Source organism: Rhinatrema bivittatum, chromosome 4 (assembly GCF_901001135.1).
Source record: "Rhinatrema bivittatum chromosome 4, aRhiBiv1.1, whole genome shotgun sequence".
Classification (NCBI taxonomy): Eukaryota; Metazoa; Chordata; class Amphibia; order Gymnophiona; family Rhinatrematidae; genus Rhinatrema; species Rhinatrema bivittatum.
Window position 1 is genome coordinate 472,622,753 of NC_042618.1, and position 15,826 is coordinate 472,638,578.

At 50.0% G+C, this 15,826-nt stretch overlaps 1 protein-coding gene across 4 annotated transcripts in view; it reads right to left on the bottom strand.

The window, feature by feature from the left end:
• Positions 1-10,660, bottom strand: part of LOC115089199 (non-muscle caldesmon-like) — a 64,243-nt gene extending 53,583 nt beyond the window's left edge. For 3 of the 4 annotated variants that reach the window (XR_003856026.1, XR_003856025.1, XM_029597249.1), the window contains exon 1: positions 10,489-10,660. Coding sequence is in view for 2 of the 4 variants with exons in the window: in XM_029597249.1 (XP_029453109.1) it covers positions 10,489-10,535 (47 nt within the window). In the remaining 2 variants the exon portion in view is untranslated. The remainder of the gene's footprint in view (positions 1-10,488) is intronic. The other variant, XM_029597250.1, reaches the window with a different exon arrangement.
• Between the last annotated feature and the right edge of the window lie 5,166 nt (positions 10,661-15,826).

Consider the following 15,826-nt stretch of genomic DNA (forward strand, 5'->3'; position numbering starts at 1 on the left):
AATGTGTCTACCTCCTGCTCATGCAGCCTCATTATCACAGTGAGAGAGTCAGCCAGGCGTGAGCGTGCCCTAGATCCTCCGCAGAATCCCCAGCCAGCCCCAGGAGAAATTAACGTAGTCACAGAGTGATGAGGGCAGATGAAACCCAGCCTGCCAAGGAAGATGCTCACGGAGGTGCCTGCTGCTGCGTGCCGGCGTCAGGAAGCACGCAGAGGCTAGTCCTCAGCCCCCTCAGAAGTATGCGTTATAAATCCTCGTTATCAGCAGGCACCGAAAACTGCAGCCCCGCTGGTCCATCCTGGGGGTGCATTCTTTACAACGCTTGCATCTGCTGCGGGATTCCTGCTTCCAGGAATTGCTTACCATGCTAGCAGGGGACTGAAACGTTTGCCCAACGCACTTGTAGGGGGTCGAGATTTTTCTTTGTTTTGTTTTCTTAATGATGCGAATAGCTTTTCTACGACATTAACCATCAGCATCCTTAAAGCTTCTCTAATTCGAATGCATTTCAAAGGAAGACAGCACTGAAGACGTCCGTTTCAGAGGGGCCCAGCTCCACCTCCCCAGGCATCTGGCAACGCTTCCCAGTGCAAATTCCAGCCCAGTTACAGTCACATCTGGACAAAGAGCTAAGGCTCTTAAACACAGCCCGAGTGCTGTATCAGGCTCCCAGGTAATTGGGAGCCTGATACAGCACTGATAATTAGAACCCTGCCTACCAACTTTCCGCAAAAGACCGAAGACCTGGCTTTTCCAACAAGCCTTCCCGGATAACTCATAACAACCTCCAACTCCTGTAAGAATGTGACTGTAAATATTCATTAAGTTATTTATTATCCCCATACAATTCTTTTACTCCCCACTGTTCCTCTTCTTTCTCTATCCCAGTTATTCCACCCCTGGTTTTTTGTAACTGCTTCCCCTTTGCACCAGTTTAGTTCTACTGTTCTTTGCACCCCTCATTTGTATGTAAACCAGCATGATGTGACCTGTTCATGAATGCCGGTATATAAAAAAACCTAACTAACTAAATAAATAAATAAATAATTGGGGTTTTATGCCTCTAAGAATATTACATATTCTCTCTGCCTGATCCCAAGCTAAATAGTAAGAGGTCCATATTCAACAGATCGTTTGGTGGACAAGTCAGCCAGATAACTTACTCCAAATATTCAGCAGCAGACACTTCTCTCTGATTACACTTGGCCAAAGTTACCCGGCTACATACATGTAAGTGGCTAGGTTAGGTTTTTAAGTTCTACGACAGCTCTCTACTTATCTGGGTATCTTCACATGATGTCCTGGTAAGCAGCACAGTAAACATTTAGAGAAAACGTCATTCCTGTAACCCCCCCGCCGTGCAGGGAGCGAGGCAGCCTCTTCCCTGCTCTCCCAGCCCCCTTCTGCTCCGACCTCTCTCCTGGCAGGGTTTCTGGTGAGCAGCTAAGGGAAACCTGCATTACAAAAACGGGGCCGCAGGAGGTAGGGGGCAATCTGCGTACAGGGGGGAGGAGTCGGGGGCCAATCTGAACACAATAGGATGGTGGGGTGGGCGTCAGGCCGCTGGCCCGCAAATGACTTATTTTTACAGAATTACTTACCCGCCTATCTTTTGAAGATATCCGGATACGTGAAGAGCTACCTGGCCAAACAAGGTCGAATAACTTTAGATCTGCTCTGAAGTAGCTCTAAAGTTATCCAAGTTGCTTAACCAGATAGAGCCAGCCAGATAACTAAAAGCCTCTCAGAAATCCCCTCAGAAAGCCTCTTTCTGTCCGGCTAAATTGCAGCCATACGACGAGTTACCGATAAGTGGCTGAACATGGCAAAACGTGCCCTTTAGACGGGTAACTTGTGAGTTAGCCATCTAAATGACCTCTGAATGACCGTCACTCAGCGCCATCTGCCTCAGCCAGCCAGAGAGCGGGATACATTCAGCGGCGCCACCAAGTCAGCAGCAGAGGCTCAGCGGCCTAGAAAACGGACTCCTAAGAGTGCAGCCCCTGCAGACGCAACGCCCTCCGCCGGCTCTACCTCGGGTGAAACACAGCGGTAAGCATTATGTGGCAGAAAACACCTGGAGCCGGCGCGCTCTCCGGTCCTGCGAAACACAGCAACAAGGTAAGGAGAGCGGCCCCGCGCATAATTACCATTATTGCACGACTTCCCAACCAATGTTAAGAGAAAACTGCTCGCGAGGCAGTCTCCTCCTACCTGAGGTGAAGGCAAAGGGTCTTTGGGTGGGAGGATGGGTACAGCGGGAGCGACGCACGCGGGGAAACCCCACACTACCCGCCAGACATTCCCCGTCATGGGTTCTGCGGCCTTCGGTGGACTTTTCATGTGCGCGCACGTGTGGCTGAGAATAACCGCTGCGCATGGACGTAAGTTTGAAGGCTCTTTGCGGGGTGTTCTTCCTGCTGGGCTAAGAGATTACGTCGTCGCCATTTTCTCTTCCTTTCTAAAAGCTTTGCTGGCCAGGCTCGCTTTCCGCTTGACGTGGCGAGCGTCACCTTTATTGATCGTACGTCAGGGGATTCCTCCTTCCTTTACTGAGCTTTAAATCTCGCCTCCCGTTAATTCCCGCGCCCCCTTTTCCTTCATCGCCGAGGCTCCGCCATTTTGAAGCTGACGCTGCTGCGGCTGGCGGGAGAGAAACCCCCCCAAGCCTCCTGGCAGGCGGGGCGTGGACCCAAATATGAGGGAGTTAGAACGGATCGGGGGAGGTTTACGGGAAAATCTATGAGGGGTAAGGGGCACGCAACGGGATGGAGGCGCTGAGTAGGGGCACAGGAGGTTTTCACGCCGGTTTGCCCAAGGAAAAACGTGAAATTACAGATTTGCAGACTGCGCCCGTGCTTTAGGGATCAGGCAAATTAGCCATGGTAACGTCGCAAAAATAGCACCCTAAGTCAGCGAACCTGCCCCTTTAATGACATTTTGTATTTGAAAGCCTCCTGGTCTGTTTGCAGAGAGGAAAATGAAAACCGAGGCTGTGACCCAGACCAGTGAATCACCTGCCGTGCCCCGTCTGGTGCTCCTCAATCACCAAAACAAGAGTCACCTTATAATCTTATCAGCAAAACCCCGGGGGCAGGTAAGCAGCTGAAAGGAAAAAGCACAAGGGATGATTCAGAGCAGCATTAACCCTGCGACGGGAGGCCAAGCCGCGGCATACCTGTCCCCTGCCCACGCCGACGTCCTTCCCATCCTGGGCTGCTTTCGCTCTGTTCTGTGAAAGCTCGGCGAGAAGCAAGCGTCCGCAGCTAGCGCCTGGTTCTGCACCGTGGAGGCCTGCGTGAGCGCGCTGAATTATTTATCGCATGGAAACGGCAAGAAGCCGGGCTTCATCCAACCGCTATCCAATTGCATTAACAACTGTGACGATATCCGGACCATGCGAGTCCAGTCAGGAATCGCTGCCTAGCACTATTAAGTGTTAGTAATTAGTCTCTTATTGCAGGGAGGCAGCAGGGGTGCCAGCTGGCTGCAGGTCAGCAGGGACAGGTCGAGCCAGTCCCGGGCCATTCCCTCCTGTATGCATTGATTGGGAGCTTCCCCATTTTTCTTCAGGAATTCAGATCTACGACTGTGAGAAATCACCGAAGCCATCTGGAGACCCCAATGGAGGCGCCAAATCTCCCTTTCCAAGAACTGAGAGAAAAAAAAAAACCAAAAACAAAACTAAACCGATATGGGCAATTCAGAGCAGCTGAAAGGCAGACTGGGGAGCCCAGCAGAGTCGATCTTTGGAGCTCGTCTCTCCCTGCCAGCAAGGCCGCAGGAGGCGCGAGTTTGGCTGCTGAGCACAAGTTAGCCGGTCGCCTCCGGCCAACCGCGGGGCGGCGGTGAGAGGCCTGCGTTTCCTCAGCCACGGCTGGCTCTCCTTCATCACCAAGGCAGTGCCAGCGGAAGGTCTGCTGCCGAAATCTGCAGCCGCCTCTCTCTCTCTCTTTTGGTTAATCCAGACCAGGTTATAATCTATGGCACGTGTGGCCCTCTTAGGAAAATAAGAATGTCTGTTGTGTAAAACCAGGACTGGAGTTATCTGGGAACCCTGTACCCATTCCCGTTTTTTTGACGCCGCTCGACAGACCAGGGGCAGTGGAGGGTTCAGGATGGGAGGAGGTCTTATTTAGGCCACAGCAGGTCACCCTGGCACAACAGATGTAGCACCTGAAGCATCCGACATAAAGGGGGTAATTTTCAGAAGCATCTACACGTTTAAAACTGGGTTTTACATGCTTAAATGCACTTTACCCATGGAAGTGGGCTTTTGAAAGTTGCTATTGAATTGTCGATGGGTTTTATGTGCATAAGTGCACTTTAATGGGCTTTTGAAAATTTGTGTGCTAATGTTTCATTTACTACACTGTGTAGCTCCTTTAAAAATTACCTGCAAAATGCCAGAATGATTCACTTGGGAAGAGCAGACTCTTTCTTTCAATCAAGTCCGGACTGCGGGATCTGGAAGACGTTTCGTCTTTGATATGTCTTATGATTACTGGAACATACATTTTCCCATGGTTTTTATGTTGCACACCGCCCTGAGCTTACTAGGCGGGCAGTATGAAGCGTGAGAGTAAATAAGCAAGCGCGCCAGGATGAAGCCGTTCCAGCTGGGTCATTCCTGACAAACTAGCTTTGGCATTTATAGGTTTGAGGGGTTTTCGTTTCATTGGCTGGTTTTGTTCCATCCGGTACTTTCGTTTCTCAAGTCAGACGTCAGGGTTGGGACGACGCATCGTAACTAACGAGAGCGAGCGATTCTAGCTCTGCTTGCGTCTAGGTGGCTCAGCTGCTGACAGATTTAAGGATACAGAAAACCAAAATTTGTGAATCCTAGAAATTCCCCGGAGATGCGTTCATTAAAGATGAGACAAGGCCGGCTCAGTGGCAGTGCTGGGCACCTCCATGCAGAAGGCTCCCGCTTTCATTCCCGGGTAGGGTCTTCTGAACCCTGGGTTGGCCAGGACTGGGGATGAACATAAGAAATTGCCATGCTGGGTCAGACCAAGGGTCCATCAAGCCCAGCATCCTGTTTCCAACAGAGGCCAAAACCAGGCCACAAGAACCTGGCAATTACCCAAACACTAAGAAGACCCCATGCTACTGATGCAATTAATAGCAGGGGCTATTCCCCAAGTAAACTTGATTAATAGCCATTAATGGACTTCTCCTCCAACGTTCACTGGCCTGGGATTGTCACGGGCATCAACAACAGTGACAGCTGGTGGCCAGAGTTAGAGCCCCCATGCCACAAGGTTCAGGAAGAAGGCTCCGATGCACGGCTCCCAGCCCCAGGAACTTTGCTGCAGTGACCGGACAAGGAAGTGTGGGAGAAGAAGGGGATTTATTACAACAGAGGGGGATCGTGTCTTCAGGAAGCCCAGCGCCGGCTTCAATTCCCTGGAGAAAGGAGGAGGAGCTATGAGACAAAAAAAAAAAGAACCAATGTTCTCTTGCTTACGAACCTTTCAACACGGTGGTGCTCGTTTTCTGCCGGTTCCCTCTGGACTGACCAGGCCACAGCTCTCACTATTTACCCAAGGGACGAGGCAAGGACGTCTGCCCTGCTTATCAGCTAAACCTTGTGACCAAATTCCGATCGATGCGGTCGCAGGGGATGTCAGAAAGCTGCAGCTTCGCAGTTGGGGGCCTTAGAGGGACTGCTCCACAAGCAGCTCTTCATTCTAGGCTGGCGGCAACAAATATCTGTGTGTGGGGGAGGATTTTCACGTTGTCCGCATGGAGCCAGATTGTGTGCATACCTTTTACTGGGGGACTCTGCATCAGTTTTCAAAGAGAAAGTTTAATTTTGAAGCTTTCTTCAAATACCAGCGGACATTGGCAAACACTTTTTCTACGGTAAACTTTGCATGTAAGCAGGGTGCTGGGTCCGACCATCAAGCCCAGCACCCTGCTTCCAATCCGGCAGATCTCGTTCCTCTTACTCACTTCCCAGGGATAAGCGGTGGTTTTCCTCAAGTCCACCTGGCAAATGATTGTTTATGGACTTTTCTTCCAGGGACCTGGCCAAGCCCCTTTTTAAAGCCACCTTGACCAGATCCAGAGTTAACAATTTCCGCAGCTTGCATGAGTGCTGAGTGACAAACTACCTCCGAGCCGTGGCCAGCGTCCCCCCATGGATACAGCCTTTGGAGACGCAGTGCACAGAAATCCTCATTATTACAACCCAGATGCCAAGCCCAAGAGTGCCTTCCCTGGATTAGAGGAACTAACCTGTTGGTCTGCGCACGCCTCACATCCGGCGTGCTGCAAGAGAGGGGGAGCGAGAGGTGGGGAGTGCACAGGCGGGCGCGAGGGACAAACCTCCATCCAGCCACCCTCCCTGCTCGCTGCTTCCCTAGATGGGCAGATGTTGGGGGAAGAGCTGGGGGCCGGGGACAAGGTTGCTAGGGTGCAGCAGGGCTGCCAGCTTTGGAGAAATCTAGACCTAGCATGACTGACCCCCATCCGCCCTACACCTCTGCACACTCACTTATTGTTCACCCCAGGTTACAAAGTGAAAGAAATACGTAATACATAGACCCAGGTCCATAAAACTGAAGTCGGAAGTCAGGCTCACAGTAAAGTCCAAGACGTGCCAAAATCAGACTCCGCAAACGCCCGCCGAAAGAAAAACCTCTAACATTTCCCTAACGCACGCGACAAGATGCAGGGCCTCAGGTAGCAACGTCCAAAGAAGAGGTCCCAACCCCCAGCCTCAGCCAGCCGAGCGTGACAAACTGACGGCACGACCAACGGGCCCTTCTGTGACGACCTTAACCTCCCTGCAGGATTCCAAATGCATGAGGTCACCCAGGACAGGGAATTCTTACGGAGCGGCTCATGAACCACAGCACCAACCTTATATTTACCCCTCCCCATTCAACAGGAGAGCCAACGCAAACCCGTCAATGCGGGAGCAACTTCATCGTACATCGGAAGCCAAAATCGAACGTGCAGAATCTGGACAGCCCGCCGGGTGGGCACTGGGCAAGCAATAGGAACAGAATTACAGGACTATTATGACTGGACCACTGCTTGAAATGCCAAGCGACCCAATAAAGACTTTAAAAGTCGGCCCAGGCACAATTTAAAGAAGCCAGCTCCGGCGGTCACTTTAATATGATCATGCGTTATGTAGGCTCTTAAGGAGAATCACCCCTACTTTCTACTTGTGCAATCACAGGTTCTAATAATGCAAAAAAAGGAAGAAATAGCAACAGTATTTAATCTCTGCAAAATGGCCACTTGGTTTCTGTAAATTTAACACCATCGTTTTACTGCCGAGAGATAAATGGAAGCTTCAGCAAAGGTCTCTGCCCGTGCGGGTGAGACCGAGACAAAGAACCGCATAGCGTCCACATAGATTCTGTAACCACCAGTACAAACCCCAGCCAATAACAACATGTAGACGTCAAACAGAGATGCAGACAGGGCTGAGCCTTGCAGAACAGCTGGAACCACTGCACCCTGCTGCCTCCCTTCCCCAGCATTTGACATCACTGGAAGGTTCAGACATGGTCCCTACCACCCATTCTCAGCAAACAACGGAGGGGATCCTCTCTCTCTTTCCCACCCCACCCCAGTTCAACAAACTCTGAGGAACAAGTCCCCCCCCCCTGTCCCGCTCAGTGATTCCATAAGTCCTATGTGGCCCTTCGCTTGAAAGGTCTGGGGACCCTTGCTTAAGAAGATGATGCTACTGAAGTTAATGGAGGAGAAGGACAGGCGAGGAGGGTGGCCAGATGGGCCTCCACGGAGGATCATCGAGGATCTACCATACCAGTCCTGCTTTCTCCCCATTGTACTTACAGACTCGCCCTTACACTTCCTTTACGAGAAAAGTTAGAACACAAATTCACAGTTACACTGGGGCAACTTCAGGACTGGACCAGCCTAACACTGAAGATTTGGAGCCAAATAGATCTGGTTTCCAGGGTAACCAAAATACACAAATTAACCCAACTCTCGGACCAAAAGTATACAAATCTCTCTCTTAAATATTAATTGCGGGGCTCCTATAAGGCGGCAGATCTGTCTGTGGGCCTGAAGACCCAGACCTGAAAACCAGAGGTGAGAGCTGAAGGTCATACCTGTACCAAGAAGCTTGTGTTCTAGAACTGATTTTAAAAAGGCGTTTCTGGAGCATAGGCTGAGCTCAGCGGGCCAAGAATGGGCTTTGTTCATTTCACAGTCAGACAGCCAAAAGCAAAATGGGATGCTGCTGTGCTGTTCATCATGAAAAACCTTAGCAAGAAACTTGTCATGGCTGCACAGGCCGATTTTAGGTAGCCCCAGAGCAGGGGTAGGACAGGACACAGGAACAGCGATGGTCATAGGTAAGTAACGCCCAGGGCAGGAGCAGCACAGGACTCCTGAACAGGGCAATGCAAGGTCTTCCGCCTGACCAGCTACCGCCCCCTTGGGTTGGATCCTTAAGTTCTGGTGGCTGGCTGGACGTAGCTGGAGGTGCACTGGAACACAGGGATTCAGGGCACGGAAGGACACTGCCAATGAAGCAGAGCAGCCTACGGGATACTAGAAAGTGTCCACAGGAATCAAGAAACAGGGCATGCACCAAAGGAGACAGACAGACAGACGGAACAAAGCTGAAACAGAGTACAAGGCAAGGCAGGGGCCAGACTAACAAGACTAAGGCCAAACAAGCAGCACACAACATGCAAACAAGGACCAAGAAGGCCACTAGATAGACCATACAAAGAACAATAGCAAACTAGAAACCTGGACAAGGGCTAAGAAAAACAGAAACAAGTGAAGCAGGAATTAGAAACAGGAATGCACAAAGCAAGAAGGCCCCCCTAAGAGAGAGGGCCAAATCCAAGGCAGGAAACCAGAGGGCCAGCCCAAGGAGCAAGGCGACTCCAAGATGAGGTGAGGAGCCGCGAGAGAGGGCCGCTTTGCTGATTCGTGTGCCTTTGTATCAAGCCAGCGCAGCTCATGCGGCGCACAGAGGGACACGCAGCAGTCAGGATCGCTACAGAATTAATACAGCAGAACCATCTGGACAGTACCATCAGAGGACGGGCTATTGTGTATCAAAACACGGGCACTAATAAACCAGCCCGCTTAAGAATAAAAAGGCACCACTAGATAGAGCTTCCGAATATTCGCTTGCCTGTTTCCTGGTATTAGTGATTTCTTATTGGCTCTTATCCCTAGGACTCCTTTAATGTAATTTATTTCTTATATTTTTGCATAACATTTCACCTAAATTAAAGGCGTTGCACTGGCTAACCTCTACGGGTCTGAGTCCAGTTTAAAATTTCGGCCTTAGTTCCTAAGCAGGGTCATGGATGTGCCAGGAGGGTGCTGTGCTCTTGCTGTGTCAATGTTAGAGAGTTACAGGCTTCCCGTGACGAGAGCAAGCTCTTTGTCATGTGCTGGCCCCATATTATGCAACGCTCTTCCCAGGCAGTAGAGAGTGGAAGTCGATTAGTGTAAGTTTAGGAAACGTTTGAAAGCTTGGACAATCCTTCTTTCAACTGCTACGGCGTGAGCTGCATATGTAAAAGTGGCATATATACCATGGCAATTTCCAAAAGTCCATTTACACACGTAAAACCTTCTGAAAATTACCCCCAACCGTTTTATGGGGATGCTGTCCTTTTAGGGTTTTTATTTTTAGCCTTTTGTGTTTTAGTTAAATTTAAAACAAAAAACAAACAAACAAAAAAAAACCAACCCAAGAAAGCGAGGGCAGGTTAGAAACCGAGCTGCTGTTTATTTATTGTACTTATCCAAACACTTATATACACCTCCCCGTCCTTTGTAAGGACGCTGAAAGCAGTGTCCAAACATAAAGCCATGGTCCGAGCCTTACAGAGAGGCTGCATTAGAAGAGGTGCTCACATCTTATTATGTAAGGAGAGTCAATTAGTCCTCCTTAGGGCTGCCAAAGCAGTCATGGCTGGGGGGGGGGGGTCTCCTCCGCGTCGTTCTTCCTCAGGGACCCCTCCCGTTGGGAATCAGGAAGGTGACCGCGGTGCGCGGCGTGTACCGCGCCGGCGTGAAACTCTGACCCCACCCTCACGACCAGGTTCCAAGCGGACGGCCTAGGTAACACCAGCACAGATCCAAGCACCGCAGATCATTCCGGAGGGACAGCAGCTAAACAAGGACGGGTTTTTCAGTTTATAATCAATGGTTTGTTTGTTTTTTTAATCAACCTCTTTCCCTGCCTTACAGACCGTAAAATCTCTCTCCAATTCTCTTCCTTTACAGATCCTCCCTCACGTTGTCCATAAAAAACGGACTATTTGTGCACCTTTTCCCTTTCCATAAACGCCCTCGCACGCATGTTTTTCTGAGGGCGACTTCACTCTCCTGCATGCAAGCTTTCAAATCAACAGAGCACGAGACAATTTCAAAGTTTACGCTCAGCTCTAGGACCCGGAATGGCCTTCCCATCACCCCTCACCCAGCTCAGAGCCTTTCTGAACCCAGGACACGGGGACTCACCTGGAAAGAGCCAACAGGTTCTGCCTGCGGTGGGACCCTCCGATCATGGCTGAATGGGGCCCCTGCGACCCTGGGAGCCGCTGCCCAGCTCAGCGCGCAGCCGAGCAGACGACCGAGGTGGGATAAGCCAGCGCAGGGGTCATTCTTCGCCGCCTCTTCCCGGGCGTGCTTGATCTGCTCAGACCTCCTCTCCAATGCTGGCTGCCTGAACGTGCCCTCTGCCAAGTCAAACGCTTTTACTCCACAACCCTATGGTATGAGCTCAGATTTTCTGTTACTGTATTCTCTATAATAGAGGCCCTTCCTCGCCTGCCCCGGTACCTGAAAAGCTGAAATTCCCACAAGCTCAGGGGCTTTCTATTCCAGGATGACTGGCGGGGATGCCAGCAGTGCCCTGTGGTTTGGGTTTTTTTTTTTTGTTTTAAATAAAGAGCTCTTTTGTTTTAGCCTGTTTACCTGTTCTTTGAAAGGTCCAAACGTTAGGTTGCCTGCCAAGCTACCTGGCTGCAGTCAGGTCTGCCTCATGGGCAACCAAGTGTCAGTGCAATTTCTAACGCACCGACACTGCCTGGTCAATCTCCACCTTAAATCCCAGCAAGGTGGTGCGCCTCTTCCTTCTGCCTGGATCACGGCCCCGTAAAGGTCAACGGGACAGAGGTTCCGCACAGCTAATCTAATCTCTGGAGACGCAGAAAGATTTCCCGGCTTCCTTTAACTTTCCTTCGTAGCTGCCCTCTAAAATGTATACGCAAGAAATCTGCAGGCTTATTCTTCACCAAGGCAAGACTTCCTGTGCTGCAGGAGAAAAATGCCCGCCACCGATTGGCACCCTTATAAACCAAGTCATGCGTCAAGGCAGCCAAGAGCGCGGAATCTCCAACTTGCCGTGGAAAACGTAGACCAACGTGGCCTGCCAGATCGATGGTGACGCTGCTGCTCTGAGGTGTGATCCAAGCCCTGGGACAAATTATTTTACCTTTATAAGCTGATGATGTCTTGTTCACTTTAACTAGGCCTGAACTCTCTCTGCCTGTAGTGGTCGATGAAACAGAGATTTGGATATAGATAAATCTGAGATCGTAAATATTTCCCTGGCATGCTCTCAAGACGACCATTTCAAAATTCAATTCCCATTCAAATGGGCTAAAAACAGGGTGAAGTATTCAGGGGGTTTTATTGGGACAGACCAGTTCCCTCCTCTGCTTGAGGCTACTTCTCAAGGGATAGGAAGATGGTTGAGCAGAATTGCTTCAGTAAAAAGGAACATTTTATCCCGTTTTTGTTACCTTTTTAAAACTCTTCCCATACTTACTCTCTGAAACTATGCTGAAAGTGTGGAAACAATTGATTTTAGACTATATATGGTGATGCAGACCGCCTCGAGTCTTGCAGATTGTCTGGTTTCAGCCTCTACAGCCAACTTCATTTCAAATTCTCTCTTTGCCTGTCTTATCAGTGTTTTACACTTAACTTGACAATGCTTATGCTTTTTCCTATTTTCTTTAGATGGATCCTTCTTCGATTTTTTGAAGGATTTTTTTTTTTGCTAAAATAGCTTCTTTCACCTCACCTGTTAACCATGCCGGTAATCGTTTTGCCTTCCTTCCACCTTTCTTAGGGGTAGATTTTCAAATAGCGCGATTTGGCGTACTTTTGTTGGCGCATCAGGCGCCAACAAAAGTACGCTGGATTTTAGTAGATACGCACGTAGCCGCGCGTATCCGCTAAAATCCGGGATCGGCGCGCGCGCAAGGCTATCAATTCCGTATAGCCGGCGCGCGCCAAGCCGCGCGCGCCGAGCCGCACAGCCTACCTCCGTTCCCTCCGAGGCCGCTCCGAAATCGGAGCGGCCTCGGAGGAAACTTTCTTTTGCCCTCCCCTCACCTTCTCCTCCCTTCCCCTACCTAACCCACCCGCCCGGCCCTGTCTAAACCCCCCCCTTACCTTTGTCAGGGGATTTACGCCTCCCAGAGGGAGGCGTAAATCCCCGCGCGCCGGGAAGCAACCTGGGGGCGGGTCCGGAGGGCGCGGCCACGCCCCCGGACCGCCCCAGGCCGTAACCACACCCCCGGGCCCACCCCCGAAACGCTACGGCCCGCCCCGAAAATGCCGCGCGGATCGGGCCCGCCCCCTCGACACGCCCCCCTCGGAAAACCCCGGGACTTACGGTAGGCCTATTGAACATAGGCGCACCGGCGCGCAGGGCCCTGCTCGCCTAAATCCAGGCGGATTTAGGAGAGCAGGGCTCTGAAAATCTGCCCCTTAATGCGTGGAATACATCTGGACTGCGTTTCTAAGATTTTATTTATAAACAATGTCTATGCTTGTTGTACACTTTTAACCTTTGCAGCTGTACCTTTCAGTTTTTTTCTATTTTCCTCATTTTATCAAAGTTTCCCTTTTGAAAATTTAGTGTTAGAGCTGTAGATTTACTTATTGCCCCCCTTCCAGTTATTAGTTTAAATTTGATCATGTTATGATCACTATTGCCAAGTGGCCCCATCACTGTTGCCTCTCTCACCAAATCCTGCGTTCCACTAAGAATTAAATCTAAAATAGCTCCCTCTCTCATTGGTTCCTCAACCAATTGCTCCATAAAGCAGTAATTTCTTACATCCAGGAACGTTATGTCTCTAGCATGTCCTGATGATACATTTACCCAGTCAATATTGGGGTAATTGAAATCTCTCATTATTACTGCACTGCCAAAAATGGTTAGCTTCTCTGATTTCTCTTAGCATTTCATCATTTGTCTGACCATTTTGGCCAGGTGGATGGTAGTATACTCCTATCACTATACTCTTACCCAACACAGATGGAATTTCTACCCATATAGATTCTACTGAGCATTTATAGTCTCTTGATGATTGTTATCCTGTTGGACTCTATACCCTCCCGGACATAAAGTGCCACACCCCAACCAAGTTGATCCTCCCTATCATTGCGGTATAATTTGTACTCTGATATAGCACTGTCCCATTGGTTATCCTCCTTCCACCAGGTCTGCCATCCTGACTGCAGCCTGCGGCACATCAGCGGCCGCCTGTTAGGGCTTAGTCTGTGTCCGTATGAACTGGGCTGCACCAATCTGATAGCGGGTCTTGTGCTTACCTTCCTGAAACGTGACACCTAGCCACATTAGGGCATGGGAAAGAGACTTTGGGGAACCTCTGGGTCAAAGCAGGATCTCTGTTTTATGACAGTAGGTAAATGCTCTGGTTCTTCTTTGCTAGAGTAAAATGGTTATAAAGTGCTTTTTCATTTGTACTTCCCACCTGATCGACTTTGCAAATTATATCCACATATGGATGATAAGTGCTGGGGGGGGGGAGAAAGCCTGATTATATTCCATTTTTGGCCCATGATTACTATTTTGATTGGTGGAATAACTGGTGCTGCATGTGCTCGTTACCCGTAAACGAGCCTGGAGTTTTTCCTACAAGGCAGCTTCCCATGCAACAGATTTTCCTGGCAGCACTCAGGGAGTTGGCATATTGCTGGAAAAGGTGTGTTCCCTATCTCTTGAGGCTGTGCGGTGGCGACCGGAGAGTGCGTATCGCTTACTGCGGTTAAACGTAACACTTTAGACAGATTTGGTCTCCATTCGTTTCGTGGCCAGACAATCAAGGCAACGTGGGACTCTGCGTAGGATCCCCTATCCCACGCCTGGGAACGGACTTGAAGGGTTTTGTGCGGGGGTGGGGAGGCTTTTCCTGTTAAAAGAAATTCTCATTGTGGTTTATCTAGTTACGTCAGTATCTATTTATGTTACGATGTGGCTTCTCTGCAGCTATACTGTGTAACTGGTACACTTTTCTTTTCTCAATAAAGTTTGAATGGGGAAAAAAAATTATTTTACCTGACTGGGCCAGTTCTGGTTCTGTCTCGCCCTGTCTTTGGCCTACAGATCCACAGATACAAAGGGGGGTTAAATTCAGGACTTAATCCACTTGTTAGGGTTTAGCTGGGTGCAGCCCTAAAACAAAGACAAAGAGGAGCTCTCCTGGTGATCTTTTGAGAATAATTGCTGGTTTTGGCACTTCCTGCATCGTCCTGTCTTGTTTTGATCATCTCTTAAAATGTGCCTGCTCTTTACTTCAGGTCCATCTCTTGCAGAGTAACATCGCCAGTCGCCAGGCTATAGCTGCCTACCCCACCTCTGGGCACTGAGTGACCCTGAGTATCTGAGAGAGAAAAGGTCATTCTCTGATGGAGCCGAGAAAACTCAGCCTGCCTCTGAAGCACAAAAGCATCCACGCCAGAAAAGGTTTTCTGAAGCTCATGAAACCGGCTCAGGGGTTCCACGGACCTGCCGGGGATTTTGCCACGAATCTGGCTCTTCTCCTGAAAGACATTCTCTGGAGTGACCTGAGGAACCTACAGATCTTTTATCGCTTACAACTCTACTTGTAACTAAGGCTCTTAACCAGGGCTTAATTTGTAGACAAAAACAGATGTGGAAAGTGTGGAGTGGGGCAAGGGGGAGGGGACAAAGAGCAGAGCCGCGCCTAAGTGTGACCTCTCACGGGGGAGGGGGGGGGGGGGAGCCAGGACCTCTCTCCCAAACACTTCCTCCTCCAAAGGGCCCTGTGCCACTTTTAAAAGATCCTACATTAAAGCCATGAAGAAATCATGGGAGTAGACATCAGGGGCGTAAACGTGCAAATGGTGGTGATCTGGCCACTGATTTTCCCCACCACTATAAGGTACCGGCCCTGGCTGTCCTCAACCGTGGAAAGGCACTCCCAGGCAACCCGTTTGCCAATCAGGATCGCCACGCCTTCTTTCCTACGGAGTGAGTGCTGCCACCAAGTAGACCTCCCCCACCCAATCTTTTTTTTTAACTTCCTATGCTCCAAAGAGGTTAAATGCGTCTCCTGTACGCACGCGACCTGCGCTTTATGCCTGCGGAGAGATGCTAACAGTTTAGTGCGTGTTACCGGTGACCCTATACCTGCAACATTCCAGGAGAGAAATCGAAGACGTTCGCCCATATTTAATCCAGCAAAGCGCGCTCTGTCCAGTAATAGGGTCCAATATGGAGTTAGTTAGGGTCAGCTCCCCCCAGCCTGGAAGCCGAACCTCTGGTGATTGCAAGACTCAGTGTTAAGGGTGCTAGATCATTTCAATGGGTGGGTTCCTAGGTTCCCTCCGTGGGCCTGTATGAATCCAGTCTCTGACGCTCCCTACTGCTGCCACCAGGAGCAAATGGCTTTCCTTGCAGATCATTACCTTTCCTGTCGTCAGCACCTTCCACAATTTTCTATTCCTTGGATTGTAAGTTGTTTTGTGCTGTAGCTGACCCTTCCACCACCTCCGTCTATGGGTCCTGAAAAGA